This window comes from Cibotium barometz, chromosome 18, assembly GCF_041138505.1.
Source record: "Cibotium barometz isolate CiBa-2024 chromosome 18, ASM4113850v1, whole genome shotgun sequence".
NCBI classification, from domain to species: Eukaryota; Viridiplantae; Streptophyta; class Polypodiopsida; order Cyatheales; family Cibotiaceae; genus Cibotium; species Cibotium barometz.
In genome coordinates, this window is record NC_141063.1 from 20,556,552 (window position 1) to 20,575,561 (window position 19,010).

Consider the following 19,010-nt stretch of genomic DNA (forward strand, 5'->3'; position numbering starts at 1 on the left):
ATCGTACCGTACCTCAAAAAATTTTAAGGTACCAATTAGTACCGTATTTTATCGTACCGTACCGTATCGTACCGTATCGTACTAACTAACCATGTCTCTCACTCATGTGAGGCTGGCGCGTCCCTTCTTCCTCCCCATCTGCAAGTCGACTATCATTCCAGAGCTATTCAAGCTGCTGTTCAGCTCTCCTAGCTGTGTTAAAATTTTACATGTACCTGCAGTATCTGCTGGAAACCCTAAACACTACTGTACAGCCTTGTGTACCTGTTGTACTTGCTTGAAACCCTACTGTACAGCCTTGTGTACCTGTTGTACTTGTTGGAAACTCTACTGTACCTACTGTACAACCTAATGTACTGGCTGCGTTTGCTGAAAACTCTACTGTACCTACTGTACAACCTAATGTACCGGCTACTTTTGCTGAAAACCCTACTGTACCTGCTGTGCCTGCAGTAGTACCTACTGCACCAGATGTACTTGCTGTGAACCAGCTCTGTGGGTACCTGTTTGAGTACCTGTTATTGGAAATCACGTACTAGTACTTGTTTGTGTACTTGTACCTGTTATTGGAAATCACATACTAGTACTTGTTTGTGTACTTGTACCTGTTCGTGTGCATGTACCTGTTTGTGTACTTGCACCAGGGAGGGTTGAGCCACAGTCTCTGCGAGGGTGTGAGCCAGGCTCTAGTACAAGAGTGCCTGTTCATGTGTGGTCTTGGAATGACAATTTTGCGTTCACTCCCTTCTTGGTGTATGAGACTGGTGGCCATGCTAATTTGACTCTGTCGGACGAGTCCGCGGCTTCGACAGTCTACTCCAACACACTCTTGTTTGGGTAACTTGTCTTCATATTTGCATTTGCATTGGATTATCTGGCTGGAAAGCCCTTGGAATCTTGTACACAAATTTAAAATACTCCACTAATATACTTCAATATTGCGGGAGGGGGGGTCGGCCCGTTCGTTGCCCCAGTGGTGGCACAGTATGGAGTGCTTATCTTTTGCAGTGATGTATCTTTCAGTTGTTTTGTGCATTGTTGCTATTACATTTTAAGTATTGACGTGTGTATCGTTAACAAGGCGGTGCCCAAGGACGTTCACACCTAGCTAGTGTAGTTACACTCTCTACAGAAAGTCCAAGTAGGGTATAGAGAGAGGAACAAGGGAGGTCCTCCAGGCAGTGGAATACCACACGCAAAGTAGGGAGACCCTCCACGCAGGCTACAGTCGCTGTTACAGTCTCAAGCTCATAGCCAAGGGTGCATCCAATCTTGAGGAGAAGGTCAGCGATTCTTTTGGTGAGATAGGGAATCAGACTGTGACCAAGAAGCCTGTTGCATTGGCCAATGACTTGGACTCTAGCGTGATTCCATGCCTCCATCTCACGAAGTACACGTAGTACTGCGAGATAGGTCTCTGCATCATGACTTTTCTACGAGGGAGATTGAGTCAAACTCAATCTGGATGTATTCAAGACTAAGGAACTAGATGTTGGAGATACACCCTTGCTTATTGGCTTGTAGGAGGTCCCGAATCTGGCCTTGCCTGGAGGAGCAAACATGTCGAGAGTGGCTACGGCGTGTTCGTCCAGACCATGCTTTATGGACTCGACGCCATTGCGGGGGGGTTGGGTCAAGGTTAGGGGTCAGCCACTCCTGAGGAATAGTAGAGTCGGTGTCGAAGCTGAGTTTGTCTCTGCCCCGGATCCTAGCCAAGCCTCTCTCTTGAGCCTCAGGGGGAAGCTGTTTGAATGCAAGCCAATCTCCAAGGGATCTGGCAGGTCCAATGCTCAATGCACCCCAGGATACATGAGGCCGGGCCCCTAGCATGTGGCCATTGGGTAAACGGATCAGGGGTTGCCGAAGATGTTCATCCGAGGCTACTGGAATTGACTGTTGGAGGGCCGACCTAAGGTGATCCCAAGCTTGGAATAGGCTGGAGGCAAATTCATCCTCAAAAAAGCTGGGGTAAAGCCGTAGGCCTGCATCTCTGTGAAGATCCATTTGGTGCTCTGCGGCCAAGGGGCCCCCAGGCTCGGAGTATGGGCTGAAATCGTGGCCAAGAGGAAGTCCTTCCAAGGCTCACCACCTCGAAAAAGTCCTCTAACAATCAACTTTCCCAGCAGGGCACGACTTTGAATGGCGAGGTCAATGATGCCTAGGCCCTCTTTGTGTCGCGGTTCAATGATCACTCTCTAGGCCACCTTGGCCCGGGCAAGCCTCCCATCATTGCCGGCCCATAAAAAGTTGCGGATCAACCAGTGTGGAGAAGGCCTAGCAAGCAGTAAATATACCACATGGTGGCAAGGACCTAGTTCACCACCACCACTCGACCGGTTAGAGAAAGCTTCGTAGAACTCCAGTACAAAAGCTTCCTCCGAATGCTCAGAAGAAGAGGGGCTAGTTGTTGCTTTGGGGAGATATCGATGCCCACCTGGCATCCAAGGTAGTGGACCGGAGTGCCCCTCGAGATCCATTGGAAAGCCTTAACTGGATGACAAGTCAGGGCAAGTGGAGAGCCTACCAAAAACCACACGACTTGTGTCAGTTGAGCTGCGCTCCTGATGCGCGATAGAAATATCTATCGCCTCTGCGAATCTTTTAAGATTTCCCACATCTTTGGATAAGTATGTTGCTATGTCATCTGCAAACTCTGAGTCCAGCAGCTCCTTCTGAGTACGGATGGGGAGATGCAATCCTTGGAGCCTTGCCTCCTGAGCTGAGTGAAAACTGCTCATGGCCTCAGTGACAAATAGGAAGAGGTATGTTGCCAGTGGTGGACAGCCTTGCTAGACCGAGCGAGAAAGGGGAAATCTATCACCTTGGGCTCCCTGAATGAGAACCTAACTATGAGAGGCCGAGTAGGGACCTAAAACACCACGGATCCACTCCACTCCATTTGGTACATCGTGCCCTCCAGAAAGCCCCAGTCAACTCTATCATAAGCTTTCTCAAAACCTAGAAGGAGCACAATGAAGTCCTGCTGCCGCATCTTGGCCGAAGGTGTTGCCTCCTAGAAAGTGAAGATGGTCCAAAATTTTCCGATCTTGAACAAAACCCGTCTGAGTGTCATGGATCAAGTCGGGGAGGAAAGGCTGAAGTCTCCGGTTGATGGCCTTGGCCAAAATCTTGTAGGCGGTCGCAACAAGGAGGGTGATGGGTCTCCATTGCCGAATCTCCAATCTGTCACCACCCTCCTTAGGAATCAAGTGAATCAGACCCTCTGAGAGCCTCTTTGGCATGGTGCATGTAGTCATAATCTCATTGAATGCTGCTCGAAGGCTGCCTTTCATGAGATCCCAGTAAGAAAAAAGCAAACTGGAAGCCCATCCGCCCCTCGGGCTTTTGTCCCTAGGAAGAGCCGTCAAGGCCTCCGCCAGCTCCTCTGCTGTGAACGGAGTCAATAAGAAGGTCTGGAGAGCGGGGGAACCACCTCTCTCGTGTGCCACTAGACCCTCTCGTGGCAATGACTCTCACGTGGGGGGGGGGGGGGGGGGGGGGGGGGGGGGGGGGGTTGTCAAAAACGATAGCTCCATCTTGGCCTCGCAACCTGCGAATACCATCTCTCTGCTTGTGATGGCTCCATGGATCTGATCTCTATACGGGGGCAGCCATCTGACTCTCAATCCACGGGCTATCGGGGGAACTCTCTTGAAGACGTTGGAGGGAAGCAAGTGTCACCATTTGGCCACCCAAATGGTTCACTCTTGCTTTCACACTATGTACATATTGGATTGGTGTCCATGGCTTATGGAATATGCCTATGCAGGTGATTGACACGTGTCATGCTGTATAGTTGGATATGATATTCCGCTGGGACTTGATGTTATCATGCCCGGAATATCTGGAGGACTTGGCTTTCCGCTGGGACTTGTGCCTTTGTGTACATGCCCGGAAACGTCTGGAGGACTTGGCTTTCCGCTGGGACTTGTGCCTTTGTGTACATGCCCGGAAACGCCTGGAGGATTGGCTTTCCACTGGGTCTGGTATTGCGTATACTTGCCTGGAAACGCCTGGTCTTATATGGTTTCATGAACGGAAATTGCTCATGCCAATGCTGCATTGCATAGCATCTTTATGTGCTTGCCTGCAAATGAAATTGCATGCTGTTTTCATGCCTGCATGACCTATGTGTAGTTCCGGGCTAGGGGACGCCCGCCCGTGAACCGTGCGTGTGAAACTGTCTGCTGACATGGTTGTGTGGCATGTGAACAGGTGGTAAGTATTACCCAATCTAGGCTCAAATAGCCCTTAGGACTTAGCCAATATTTATAAGTGAGTGCGTTCCCACTTCATTAAAGTTTGGACGCCCAAAAGTCACTTATAAATTATGACCGCTTCCAAGTTCACACTCACTGAAGTCCCGAGGCGGACAAGACTCAATGTCCAGGACCTGATCCTCCCTTTTTACTCATAAATGGGCATCTCCCCATGTCCCTTCACCTGATTGGACCCCAATTCACTTACTTATTAAGAGAAATTCGTGTTTTCTCTTCATGAGGATTTTTGGAGGCTGAAAACTCTGTTTTTCCACCATTTCTCTCCATTTTCAAGCTCTCCATAGCCATACCCAACTTGCTAGGGTGTTTTCCAAGCTTCCAAGAGTGTTTCCAAGTGCTTATCACTCTCCTACTCACTCCCAATGATTGAAATTCAGCAAAACAGCTCTCATTTTTGCTGTAATTTCTGGTCTTTTTGCTGAAAACCCTAATTTCAGCCTTCCTTTCTCAAGTTGAACCATAGGGGAAGCTTTCCCAAGGTTCCCTTCATCCTCTTGAAGACTTTTGTCACGAAGGATTGCGGCAAATCGAAGATATCAACACTTCTAAAGCTTCCAACGCGAAGGCTTCCGCTTGCAACAACTTCTATGAAGACTGGTAAGGTAATTGGACAATGTATTGTCATTACTTACTCAGTAGAAGGGCAGGACTCCTTGTTTAGCCGCCCTGTGTAGTATTTCTCTTGTCCTATGTGCTCTTGAAGATGTTGCTACCTTGCTTGGTAGAACATAGAGCCAATGATAGAGAATATGGGCACTGAAGTCGGGCCGGGCATCAAGGCAGCTCCTTGGTGATCTACATCGACATACCATTGTTTTCTAAATGCTGAATTTCATATGCATTGGCATGGAGGATTTGGCAATGGATGCCCGTGAAGCTATGTATTGAATTTCTCCAATAGTAATACAATTTACTCAAGGGAGGGGTCGGCCGTTCCGGCTCATTGTGTGCCTCTTGTCAATTCAGCAATTTACTTCTTGTATTTGAGCAAGTGTCCTTCAAATCTTAGTGTATTTAAGTGTATTGATTAGCATTGTGTTCAACCAAGTTACAGCAAGACCCCTCTCTTACTCACGGAATCCCGCCAATCTGCTCTGTGCTACCTCTTGCAATAAGCTGCTGATCTTGCCAAGGCCCGCATCCAAGGTGCGTGCGGCAGAACCTGGGATAAAATCCAGTCCCTCTCATATCTGCTCTATCTTGTTGCAGATCTCAGAGTCCTGTATGAGGCTGTCTGGAATCCTAGTGCTCAAATGCCTATCCTGCAAGGACAAAATAATTGGAGCATGATCAGAGAAAGTAGTGCCCTCTAAGATACCAATCATGCCCCTGCGATCGCAAGCCCACTCATCCACATAGAATCTATCAAGTCGAGAGAGATTGGGACCGGTGCTTCTCCTGTCAAACCGCGGAGAAGCACAGACTCCAAGGGCTATGCTTGAACTCTGGCGAGTGCCAAGGGTCCTGCCTCCTCCCAAGCAAAGTACTGTGAGCTTGAGACTGTAGCCATGCCTCCTCTGAGTTGATCCTCTGCTAACTCGATCATGTTAAAGTCTCCACCCATGCACCAAAAGTCGGCGTGAGGAAGGGAGCGAGGGATTGTACTCCAGAAGGTGGCTCTGCTTGCAGTGACGGTCGTGACATAAACATTGAGGAAGCCCACAGAGTCCTCTCCAATCCTAATGGTAACCCACTGAGCTTGCCCAGTGTCTATGACACCTGAGCAGCTCTTGCCCCACACTGTTGGCAAGAGCTGCTCACTGATGAGGGAGACCAAAAACTGTGACTCTTGCGTGGTAAAATCTTCCTGCAGCGACGGGTATGCCCGTCGAAAAGATGGTGCTCCTGGCGGAAAAGAATGTCAATGGGTCCCCTGATTGCTGCTCTATGGAGCTCTCCTCTAAGGAAGCCTCGCCTTTGAAAGCATTGAGCCCGCCCCCCCAAACCCTGAATGTTCCATGAGGCTATCCGCATATCAATCTCTATGGGAGGTGGAACTATCGGAACTTCTCTCCACTCGAAGAGTCTTGGGCGTGGGTTTCGGCGGGGAGTAGTCACAGTCAGTCCTGGGACGAAGGCGTGCTAGGTGGGTGCGGAACCTGTCCTCCGTGTGTCGCCACTTTGTCTGAGATTGAGAGTAAGCATACTTTGAACTCCATCGGTCGCAATGTAGGTAGCTGTAAGAGGGGGGAAGATATGAAGGAACACAAAGAGCAGGACATCCAAGCTGGAGGACACCACCTCCTCATCTTGATCTCTATTGCATGAGTCTCCCAGCTCCATCCGAGCCAGGGGCCAAAGATGGGCAAGCATGTCGATGATGCGCAAAACACAAAGATGGTGCAAAAGCTCCATTGCCTACCCTTGGATGACGGTAGCCATCGACTCCAAATCCCACTCCGTCCCCGAGGTTGCACTCAAGGGAAAGGAGAAGATCATTGTGCCACTCTCTGGTGTGGATGGCCTGAAATGATGGAACACCACACAAATTCGCATGGGAGCTACAGTCTTCTTGAAAATATAAGTTCCTTCGATAGGGAAACATCGGAAGAAACTGTTATCCACAAGCAGCCCCAGGATCCTAGGGGGCCCACCTGGCGACTCTGGCAAGAGAGCCCTCACTGGGGAGGCGACGATGGTTATCTCTACTAGCTCCGAGAAGCAATGAATCAATTGGCGGACGGAACTTGCCGGCTGCCTCTGCTCTGGATTAGGGGTAGGCGGAGGGCAACGGGAATGCTTAGGAGAGGCAGAGGGAGGGGGGAGTGTAGGCTCAAAAGAAGAGGACAGGCAGGGGGGATTGCCACGGGAAGAGTCGGAGATGAGGGTTGTGAATAAGGAGGGGGGCGGGGAGGAGGCGGAGGGGGATGGGGAAGTTGGGAAGAGGGAGATGGAAGCGGCTGGGAGTGATCCACTGGAGAGGGAGGGTGCGGGGAGGGGCTCGTCGAGGGCTCAGTGGGACTAGCTGGCCTCATTGGAATTTCAGAACCTGAGGAGGAATCTCGACGGGGTAACGGCCTCTAGACCGAAGGGGCCGGAGGTGGGACCCTTGAAGTGACTGGGGGAGAGCCCATCGTCGACGGGTGGATGCTACGATAAATGCTCGAAATGGTTCTCTGACAGAATTGAATCCTCCTATACTCTGCCAACCTAGCGCGCACGGTGATGCCGCTTAGCTCTGGAAGTCAGCTGGCTGCCTTGGCGCGGGCTAATTGTCTGCCACTCTCCTGTAGTAGTATCGTCCGCAGTCGGGTATTGGTGCTCTTGATGGCGTGGATCTCTCCCGGTCCCTTGAGGATGATCTGAGCTGGGGAAGGGGGGGAACCACCGGAGACGGTCTCCTAGACAGGCGACAAGGACAAGCTCTAGCAAGATGTCCCAGCTACTTGCATATGAAGCATTGGCCTCCTGGGAGGCCTGAGCACTCTACTCTCTGCAAAATGGGGTCTCCCCGGGAAGCAGACTATCACGGGAAAGCTTGAAACACCAGTAAGTTGGTTGGATGTGGAGTTGAAGTTGTGTTGCCACCTTGCAAAGAAGGCTTGGGCCGTACGTAGTGTGACGGGGCTCAGTTGCATGACACTATTTGACGCCGGTGGCGAGCCAAACTCAACCTGGCAGTAGCCGCGCCCCAAAGGATGAATATCGGTAATCTTTACAGGCGCTACAAGGAGGCTAGCTTGTAAAAGATCCTTGAGTTGTCTGTGCGCCGGGTGGCTACCAATGATCTTGCACACTAGAGTGGAGGCTGCTAGGGATGCAACTGTTGAAGTGAGGAGTTGGAGGTCCGCTTCTGAGAAGGATGGCGGCCTCGGTCGGGGATGTCGGAGGAGCTGCCATGGAGTCCTCTTGAGGGGTGAAGACTAGAAGAGGCCAAAGCTTGGCGAAGGAGAAAATGCCCACATACTGGAAGAACTGCCAGGCGAGAACGGAGGGGACGAGATTGGAATGGAGAATCGGAGCCGAAAGGGAGATGGGGGGAAAAGATTGGAGAGGCCGCGGGGGAGAGGAGGAGGCAAGTGAGGGAGGGGTAGCCCTGTTGGAGGGGGGGAGGAGTGCATGCGCGAGAGAGAGAGGGGCGGCAAAAGCAGGGGTAGCGCAAGAGAGGGGGGGGCAAAAGCAGGGGTAGCGCGAGAGAGGGGGAGCAGGCGGAAAGAAGGGGCGAGAGGTGGGGCGCAGGCTGTTCGAAGGGAGTAGGGTCAGCGAGAGGGGGCGCATGCGGGGGCAGTGCGAAGGGAGGAGAGGGGGCAAAGGTAGGGGCAGCGTGAAGGGAGGAGAGGAAAAGGCAGCGTAGTTCCGGGGAGGGGTTGGGGTTGGGGGCGTTCACAACTCTCGTTCGTGAACCTCCTCTCTATGCGTTTTGCATCAAGCCCGCCGGAGAGCTCATCTTTTGCTTTTGGCTTTTCTCGTGCAGCAACAACCTTAGAGGCTTATAATTGCAGCTCTCTGCTTTAATGTGAACACAAGAAAACTGTAACATGCAGCGGAAGAATTCGTAATTAAGGATCCTGTCACACAAGTCTCACACCGCCTTCTATATCTTGAGTTTTGCGAGTTTAGCAATCCACTTCTATGACTTCAAACTTTAAGAGATTTAGAGAGAGAGAGAGAGAGAGAGAGAGAGAGAGAGAGAGAGAGAGAGCAGTGCAGAGAGCATATGATATTCCCTCCTGATGAGCTTGGCGGCAGGTTCATGGCTTCCAAGTAGTCCGCCAACAATTGGGGGTACTCTTGAAAGAACTCCTCGTCCTGCCAAACGGCTTCGTGGGTACCTCGATCTCGGAACTTCGTATATAACTGACGTATTCGTCGACCGGAACCATGCTTCCAATGATGAAGAAGGATCTGCTTAGGCTCAATGACTTCTGCTTCGTCTACCACATCTGGTTGCTGTTCATCTGAAACATCAAACACTTATGGTCCAACATATGGTTTTAGCCAAGAAACATGGAAAACATTATGCATTGTTCAACTGTTAGGCAACTTTAACTTCATGGAGACATCACTAATAGAACTGACTGTGCTGTTCTAGCTTGCCCTTGAAAGTCTTGGAAAGACGATAGGAAAACTTGCTAGGAGGTTCTGTCCTAGGGACCAAATCGATATGATGATCCTCAGGATGAGAGGGTGGGAAACTAGGTGGGAGATCATCCTTAAAAATGTCTGAATGAGAAAGGAGATCTACTAAGCAAGGGACCGAAGAAGAGGATGAGACAGCGGTTATCGATAAGATAGAAGCTGTCTAAGCATAAATCAATGCTCCTCTCGCTCCCTTGCGGATAGCTCGTCGGACCTGGAGATGAGAAATCATAGAAATGCCAGGAATGATCCTATCCCCTCGAACATGACAGGCTCATGAAAACCTTTAGAGATAATAAAGGTCTCCTGCCCCTTATTGGGAATTGGTTTATACTGACGAAACCACTGGATTCCTAAGATCATGTCACACCCCAAAAGAGTAGAGACAATGAAATCTCGCTAGAATGAGGCATTTTGAACCTGAAAAGAAAATTGTTGTGCCTTTTGAGAAATGTGGGTGCAGAGACTAGGTGTAAACCCGTCCACCTCCAAATGATAGGGCACTAAGGTACAGCTCATGTTGGTAGCCAAATGGGGAGAGATGGCATCCTCAGAACTGCCCATGTCAAAAAGGATTATGAATTGGTGGGCTGAACCGCATTGGTGGTAGCAGGCTGGTCTGGAGGAGCAAGAGATACTACGGTAATTGTGGTAGAAGGCTCTTTGGAGGCTTGCTCCGCTTGCCATTTTTGACAATCCTTCTTACCATGTCCAATGGGTATGACAGAAAAAACATCGGTTTTTTGATTGATATTTCCTTTGCTCCTCTGGAGGAAGATAGCCTCCAGTGATGCTTGCTTTAGCCTTTTCCTTGGGGGTTTTCTTAGGCTTGGGTTTCTTACCTCCTGAACTAGAGCTAGGATTGTTGTCTGTCTCAGTGTCTTTGGAAGACGTATTACCCTTCCCCGGGTGGGGTTTTTGGTACGAGACTACGGTTGTTTAGGCTTACCTCCGTTCATTCTCATTTCTTTATTTTGAGCGAGAGTCAAAGCTCGGTCATAGGTATTGGGTTCAAAGTTACGAACTGTGAACCGGATACTAGGATCTAATCCACGAATGAATCGATCCATCTTGGCTTGCTTAGATAACCCTAACTGTTGTGCTAAAGTTATAACCTTTCCGGAAAATTGAAGCACGGGTGACCCGTTTTGTCTGAGTCCATAGAACTCATTTGCCAGGTTGGTCATATATTGGGGAGGGAGAAATCTGGTCTTTAGGTCATGGACAAACGAATCCCAGTGAAAAGCTGGGACACCTGTGGTCTGGTTTGTATGAAGACTGGACCAATGCTGCCACCAAGTGACTGCCTCACCCGTAAGGTGGGGAGCTGCTACGTGGACTCTATCCTACGAATCTGTAATCCTAGCTAAAGGAAAATGAGCAGTAAATTGATGAATGAATTGATTAACTGCTAAATAATCACACTTACCATCGTACTTGCTAAAATTTGGTTGAGTTTGAATGACGGTAGTCGATGTCGCGGGCTGTTGGCTGGTGGCACCTAAGGCTAGGGAAACTGAAGAGAGGTACTGATATCTCAGATGCATGGTCTCCTTTTCCCTTTGGTGCTCGAGTATGTTTTCGATCGAGCTCTCGTTGGTGCTCTTGAGCGGCGAGTTCAGTCTGACGCCGGTCGTCTTCGATCTTGCGTTGGGCTTTCTCAGTCCCGTCTATCTGCTTTTTCTTGTTGCTTTCTTGCTTCAACTTTTTCTTCTCTCCGTCGAACCTTGTCTTCTCTTCTTTGTTGTTCCATTTGAAAGAAGAGGAGATGTAGTCGGGGGTTGTTGGAGGAGGAGGAGGCCATGCTGTTGTTGCCTCCAAGAGTTGGAGACGCTCCATAAGAAGCTGATTCTGAGCTTTGAGTAGAGCTATGGTATCTGCGGTAGACAGAAGAGCAAGGTCTCCTTCGGGGGAGACGTCTTCCGGCTTATGTGTACTCTCCTTTGTAGACATGATGCTGAAGTCGGTGGTTGTGCTGGAACGCAATCACACCATCCAAGGATGCCCTCACTCTAGGATGCGATGTGTGTGGACAAGCTGAATCTGATACCAATGTAACATGCAACGGAAGTATTTGTAATTAAGAATCCTATCACACAAGTCTCACATTGTCTTCTGTATCTTGAGTTTCACAAGTTTAGCAATCCACTTTTATGACTTCAAACCTTAAGAGATTTAGAGAGAGAGAGAGAGAGAGAGAGAGAGAGAGAGAGAGAGAGAGAGATAAACTGTACACCGTATGGGGTCCCGAATTACCCATTGAAGGGCCCCCTATCTCGTTACCGGAATAGTATTTGCTTTATTACTTTGAAGAGATTGACTTTGGATTGACAATAAGCCAAACACAAGATTTCGGAGGACCAAGTGTCGGGCTGAATTGTACACGGCTGTAGAAGCATCAATGATGACCAATCTCGAGCCTATGCACTCTTCCCAATGGAATGAGGGAAGGCTGCAAATCTGAGGCTGAGGTATGGGCTGATTGGGACTGTTTCTAGGCTGTGAATGAATGCTGAAATGAATGTGAATGCTGAGTTTTACCTTGACCGAAGTGCTGTAGCAAAACGATGATGATATGTATGCTGAAAACTACTTCTATGCAGAAAACACAAGGTCTCCCGATGGGCTGAATGCTGTATACTAATGCGTTTTGTTGATGAAGGCTGAATGCACGTGTTGATGCTCCTAGCTGCTGAAGGATGAAACGTTGGCTGAAAACGCTGAGGGCTGAAGTGCTCTAGATGCTGAATGGTCAATCGTTGATGCCCCTTAGGTTGAAGGCTGCAACGGTTGATGCTTGACTGCTGAATTATGATATGATTGAATGAATGGTGCAAAAGCAAGCCTATTTATATGAATGGTAGGGCTGGTTGGTTGTAGCTAGTTTGCTACATGACTTGTCCATGATAATAAATGGTATTAAATGCTGGAAATTATGGGAAAAATGCCAGATAAATGCTAATAAATATCCTAAAAATACTGGATGTTATTTCAAGGCTTTTGCAATGGTCTATATGCAATGGATGAATGATATGTAATATGCAGAGTGCTTTCTAATGCAAACCCTAAGGTTTCTACTGACTCTACATGCATGATTGAATCTCTCCAAGTGGGTTAAGGGACTTGACTGACTGACTGACTCACTATGGCTTAGGAATGACCTACGTAGCTCGTGCCTGACATATCTTGGATTGAGGATTACAATGGGGTCACGGCATATGACAAATATCATCCTAAAGGGTGCTAATATTGTACAATGTGGCTCTGATGATGATGAGCCATTTTGTCACCATGCACTACAGTGCAGAGTGCATGTGACAAAAACTCTATGTATTCCTCTCCCAATTGCTAAGATTTATTGCAATTGGAAGAGTTGGACTGGTCTGTGTTAATTGTTGTTGCTGGTTGGGTTGAATTGCTTTCTATGACCAGTCTTCTCTCCGTTGCCTGGTTGCTCTGAAATTCTTGTGGAAGATGTGTAGAATGGGGTGAGGGGGATTCTATTTATAGACCAAGAATATGTCAACTTGTGTTAAATTGTATTTTGCATTATATGCATTAGTTTGGTAGGTAGCCTATGTCTCATTTGGTTTCATCTGTCTGGAAGAAATGGACAGGTTTCGAAGTGACACTTGTTATATAAGCATAGTGGTAACTGATACAAGTCACATATAAGTCTATAACATAGAAGGAGAAACATTCAAGGCACATAATTTGTAAACGATACAATTTGTACCGGAACCGAATTCCCCAAATGTCATCTATGAGATGGAAACTAGCAACACTTGGTGGGGCTTTGGTGGCTTTTGTGACCACGGGCTTTGGACAGTTCATAGGGTGGACAGGAGGCTAAGGGGGCCGCCAGACCATAGGCATGCAACCTAAGAAGGCCACAGGTGTGTGAAAACGAAAGACAAGCATATTTATTTGTCCAATTTGCAAGACGGCCAGCCCATGCACAAGTTGGCCTGTTTATTCAGCCATCCAGCCCCTATATAAGGGTGCTCCAGCCTCATTGCCAAGCATCTGACAATCTTGCAAGTTTGACCAAGTTGTGAGTAAGCCTTGTCCCGCTGCCCACAAGCCAGAAACGCAAGGAAGAAGGTCCAGGGGATTTGCAGAGAGGCATGATGGAAGAGGAGTTAGGATTTACAATGGAGGTGAAAAGTTAGGGAAAGGTAAGAAATTGGGCTTCTAGTGAAGAATTTCAGCAATTGGGTGTGCAATTACTTTAAATTGTAAAACTAAATGAGAAATTCAGGATAATTGGATAATTTGACTTCAATTTCAAACATATATATGTATGGCTACATCTATGTATATATATGTATGTGTATGCAAGCTTCAAACCAATTGTTTGGGGGAAAAATATCTTTTGCATGAAACACCGTTTCAGTTAGGAGGTTTCGTGGTGTTTTGAAATGTTTCATCCTGTTTTGGAGGGACGAAGCATGTTTTCATGTGACTAAGATTCTAAGGTCAACGTGCATATTTTCTTTCTGTTTTTTTTCCAATAGATGTTAAATTATTCACTATTTTCTTCTTCAGACACACTTTGTCGTATATTGAGAGACCATAAGCATGAGAAGACAGCTGCAGAGGGAATGGTTGCAGAACTAGCCTCCCAGCTGCTGGAAAAGATGCTGAGCTGTTCATGTGACAGCAGTAAGTATGAAAAGTGCAATAAAATCTAATAGCAGTCATCTGAGATATCTTACTGTAAAAGTTAGCTGGAAAACCATGAGAACCATTTTGGCCTACATTAAGCATTTGCTGTGTTCGCATGCGTGCGTTTTTGCATGTGTGGGTGGGTGCAGGGGCGTGGACGGTGCGTGTGCATGCATGCATGAGTGCATGTGTACAGAATGATGATAGATGTGTGTGCAAGAATTTTGTTGTACCATTCTCTGTACACTTCTTCTTTCTCTCAGAACTGGAAGATATCAATATGGATGTCCGTTCTTGGATCTTCCAACTTTTGAGCAAACTCGGAGCTACTCCTTTTATTGGACAAAGGGTCCTTATCATGGCCACAGATCAGATCACTTTAGTTTCTGAGCGTCTATGCTTTGTAGACCCCTTTCACAAAAACGTCTCTCAAGTATATGACAACATGATGTTTGTGTAAGTTTCTGTCCCTTCATTTTCAAGAGCATGCAATTTGTTGAACTGCTATGTAAGCTATATAAGCATTTGCGAGCTGGGATTTGGTTCTTGATTTCTCAAGCTGAGCTTTATTGCATCGAGCTTCCATTTAATGTTCAATCTTTGTTAGCTTGCCTCTATACATGTATGTATACATATACAAATGTTGTGTGTGCATGGGCGTGGGCATGTGCGCATGAACACTCACATGCACGTGCCTGGCCGCACAGGTGTGTGTATGCTTGTGCACGTACATTTCTTGTAATTAGCGTTCTACAGTTAAAATCTCGCTGAAGTTGGGCTCTTACTGATGAGCAGGCTGCAGCTTATTGAGAACTTGATACTGTACCATTCATCTTGCTGGAAAAATGATGATAATTTCGATGAAAGTAAGCCTCCAAAGACTTTGATGCAGTTCCTTCAAACATTTCCGTCTATCTCAAATGCTGAAAGACTGTTGCTTGAATCATGGGCTCAAATCATCTGTTTTGGTTGGTAGTAAGCATGATTGATCGCATCAATTTTTGCTAAATATAGGGCTTCTTGAAGAGTGGGTTCATGGTTTTGTAAAGCTGAGGAAGAGTTGCGTGATCTTTAGCAAGTGCAACTCTCTCTTTCTTGTATACATGGAGAGGATCACAAGTCAGATGGTCAAGCAGCTTCACCAGCTTTCAAACACAGACGATACACAAGGGAAGAACCTTCATGAAGTGTTTCTTAAGTTTGTACTCCCTGATAAGAGCTAAAATAATATGACATGAAAAGACTCTTTTTGCAATTAGAGGATGATCCTTTGGAGCCCAAATTATGGTCAATGGGACATGTTCAGCAATTGCAAACAAATGTAAAGGAAAGGTCGAGTACATAGCATGTGGTAGCATGTGGTGTGCACAAGCTGTGCGCGCATGCTCCCTTAGTCTGTATTTCCCACTTGTCAAAGAGGATGCATAGTCTTCTCTCTAGGCTTGAACCCAAGATATAGGATCTATTGAGAATCAAGGTGATTCAGGGTCTGTGGAGCAATCAATGTCTCCAAGTATACTAGCCCACAAAAGAGGATGCATAGTCTTCTCTCTAGGCTTGAACCCAAGATATAGGATCTATTGAGAATCAAGGTGATTCAGGGTCTGTGGAGCAATCAATGTCTCCAAGTATACTAGCCCACAAGTCTTTGTACAAGTCGTCTAGTATTTGGGGTTGATGTGTGTACATTGGTAATAAATATAGACCATTAAGACGGGACTGTTGATGATGTGACCAAGGCACTAAGTTAATAAAAGTAGTGTTTACATTGGCTCTTGAAAGCATGCTATAACTTGTGCTCTGAATTAGATTGTTTGTACACTATTATCTTAGTGTTGGTAGCTTCTGTTTGACTATTTCTTTGAGGATAATATGGTCTATGTATTTGCATGAACTTTATTGCTAGTTCCTTCATCCTCCTTAGTGACAAAGTGGACCGTTTCACCAACTAATAATGTTGAACATCCTAATGTAATTTAACATTCTTGTCCTTGTACTAGACTTAACACTACTTCTACCATCTTTCACGAAGTTCCTAAAAAAAAATTAGTGTAGTAATTGGTGACAATAATCATATAGCAAGCATGTGTCTCCTTAGTTGCTAGTCTCCCTTGGAGAAGTAGTATATACATAACGGGAAGAAGGAATTTTGCATGCAAAGACCTATCTGCATGATGCATGTAGTAAATAAGAGTAGATGCATACATAGATAGTTCTCAAGGGAGTCACGTGTTCCATAAATGTACCAAAAGAGTTCCTAAGGATGTATGCCAAGCCTCTATTATGAGGGGTAGCCGTGGGGATATAGCTTTGCACACTTGACACCCATGTATATAAATAACATGGTGGCCAATTGCTTACCTTAGTCCCTATGTCGAAATAAGTGTCTTTTGGTCTTGCCTTCAAGCTGTAAATGCAGCTTTCTAATGTGAGTGTGCTAGTCTTTCTATCGCGTCCTCACTCTGTTTTCACATGGAAATGCTCCATAACAGTGTGGATGAAGGAAGAGCTCTTTGCCTAGATGTAGGCAATAAGGAGATAGCCTTCTTAGTGATTCTCTCTCACAAAAGGTGGATGGAGAAGAAGCTAATGAGGGAAAAACCTACAATCAAACCTATTCAAGCAAGCAACCATCTAGCATGCAAGAATCCAAGAGAACACACGTGACTTATATACAAATGACTAGCTTTTACACTAGCAAAACTAAAAAATAGTATATTGGCACTAGTTTTAGTCTTAAGCAACCATGTATATGAAGTTTATTACTTTTCCATTTGGCATTAGCTCAGGATAAGGTCGCTTTATTAGGTCCAGCATTGTCTCACAAGAATAGGGCTTTTGTTACATACGAGTAAGATGACAAAGTGCATTATGGTAATTAGGGCGAGTGAAACCATATTAAGCTACAAAGTGGTTAATATACGCTTCTTAATGGTGACGATGTTTGAGCTCGGTTGGTCAAGATGTTACTAGTTTCAGAGAGGTGCGAATGGTGAACTAATATAGTCGATGAAGAGACCATTCTGAGGTCTAGTGAAGATAGGCTTTGGTTAGCTATTGAGTTAGAAATCATGTCGAGGTTGCATGTGGTGCAAAGTTGATGAAAACATACTTGATGCGAGGCCTTATCTTTGGGTTTGTGAGTCGGTTGGGCTTGTACATGAAAATTGTGGGTTCATGTTGCCAAGACCACCTACATTTGCTTGGCGACCAAGGTGGTCCTAAATGATTTGGCATGGAAAGGTGTAATTTCGAGAACTGATGGTGGACCTAGAGACTAGGGTGCTTCATTGTTACTTGTTGCACTTGGGTGGTGAGGTTCTTGTTGTGCAATAAGGGTGAAGCTAGTCAAAGAAGAAGCAAATAGTCCAATGCAGATCGCAAGGAGTTGAATTCTTTGGAGGTTCTTGCACATTTGAAGAGCATCTAGACGATGGATCATACTGTGAATCAAAATTTCACCCACAGTCCCTTCCTATCCAGAGATGTACCTAGATGGTTGTCACGAGATGATGGGGCTTGGTGCAAGTGCTAGCTATCGTGAGTGCCTATGTATGCCATATATGCTTGTAAAGTGCAAAGCCCTTGTGAATAATGCACGTGTTGTGTATGGGCTATGAGGGCTGAAGGTCTATACATCTATGTATTCTCCTCCAAGTGAAAACTCCCACTCCTAGTCCTTGCTTGCATCAACTCTTAGATATGTCTTCTTCAACATTTTGGTTGAGAGGGGGTTTTTCATGTTGAGACTTGTCATATGCGGGGTTTGGTTGTTGCTAACAAGATTTGGTTATCAAAGAGAATTGTAGGATAACCACTTGTACATGCATTGTTTAAGGGTATCGAGGCGATGGATCATACCATAGACTAGGCTTTCGCTCGCCACGATCCCCTTATCTAGAAATCTACCTAGATATATGTCAATGGCGAGGATATGGTGCATTACTTTGGCTTCGAGTGTGTGGTTGTAGTCTCATGTTTTTGGCAAATTGATAAAGAAAAACTGTGGACTTCTTCTTTGAAGTGTGTTTGGTCAAGAAGCTTCTGTGTGGTGTATTTGCATGCTTTGTGTATGGGTTATTTTCTTAATTTGAGGTCAGTGCTCATGTGATTTGTGTGAAGTGCTCAACGAAGAAGTGGGCTAAGTACTCAAGCATAAGCAATGACTCTACAAAGGGACATGAGTTTACCATGAGCAGTATTGCCAGATGACAACTTGCACACCAGCTTGAGAGTGTGTGAGTGGTGAATTTTTTAAACCTTCGAGCACTTGACACTTCTGAGTTATTCACTCATCTTACTATCTCTTCTCTTTTCATATGCGCATGTTGGCGCGGGAACTCTCTGTTTGTCCACCTTTCGCTCTTGCTTTTGTCGGCTTGTCGTCCTTTTCTTTCTGCTCTTTCTTCACACTTTACCTTCTTTTTCTTTTCTTGCTATTTTCTTCACCTGATTCTTCTTTTTATCCCCTTCTTTTCGGTTTGCTTTCTCCTTTTCCCAAGCTTCTTCTCTTGTTTCTGGCCGCGTTTCTTTTCTCTCCTCCCCCTTTTCTCCTCTTTTTCTATTTTCTTTATGATTGGTCTACCTCTTCTTGTTGCTTTCTTTCTATTTTTTAGTCTTTTCTTGTTAGTCATAATCCCTATGGAGATGCCCATTATTTTATTTTGGGTGCATCTTTTATTTATATCATTTACCACGATTAATGTATTTAATCAACTGTGTGCGTTGGTATAATATAGTCAGGATAAATGTATTTAATCATTTGTGTGCACCCACTAATATTATTTTGGATGTAGGCGATGCTTGAGTGGCGGATTATGTGTTAAACGCGGATGGAACATGTGTTGGATTATGTGTTAAATGCGGGTGGAACATGTGTGGACCACTATGGGATATTTTGGAAGACATGTGAATACCTTTTATGGTTTTATACCTTTTTTGGAAGACATGTGAATACCTTTTATGGTTTTATATTTAGACAAT

General features: G+C 46.1%; 1 protein-coding gene across 2 annotated transcripts in view; it reads left to right on the forward strand.

Moving 5' to 3' along the window:
* MPS1 (multipolar spindle 1) overlaps nucleotides 1-15,802 on the forward strand; it is a 45,050-nt gene extending 29,248 nt beyond the window's left edge. Inside the window, exons 7-11 of one of the 2 annotated variants that reach the window (XR_015268000.1) lie at nucleotides 13,908-14,024; nucleotides 14,291-14,483; nucleotides 14,823-14,893; nucleotides 15,042-15,504; nucleotides 15,620-15,802. Coding sequence is in view for 1 of the 2 variants with exons in the window: in XM_086812941.1 (XP_086669067.1) it covers nucleotides 13,908-14,024; nucleotides 14,291-14,483; nucleotides 14,823-14,893; nucleotides 15,042-15,250 (590 nt within the window). In the remaining variant the exon portion in view is untranslated. Of the gene's footprint in view, nucleotides 1-13,907; nucleotides 14,025-14,290; nucleotides 14,484-14,822; nucleotides 14,894-15,041 lie in introns of both variants that reach the window. The other variant, XM_086812941.1, reaches the window with a different exon arrangement.
* Nucleotides 15,803-19,010: the final 3,208 nt, after the last annotated feature.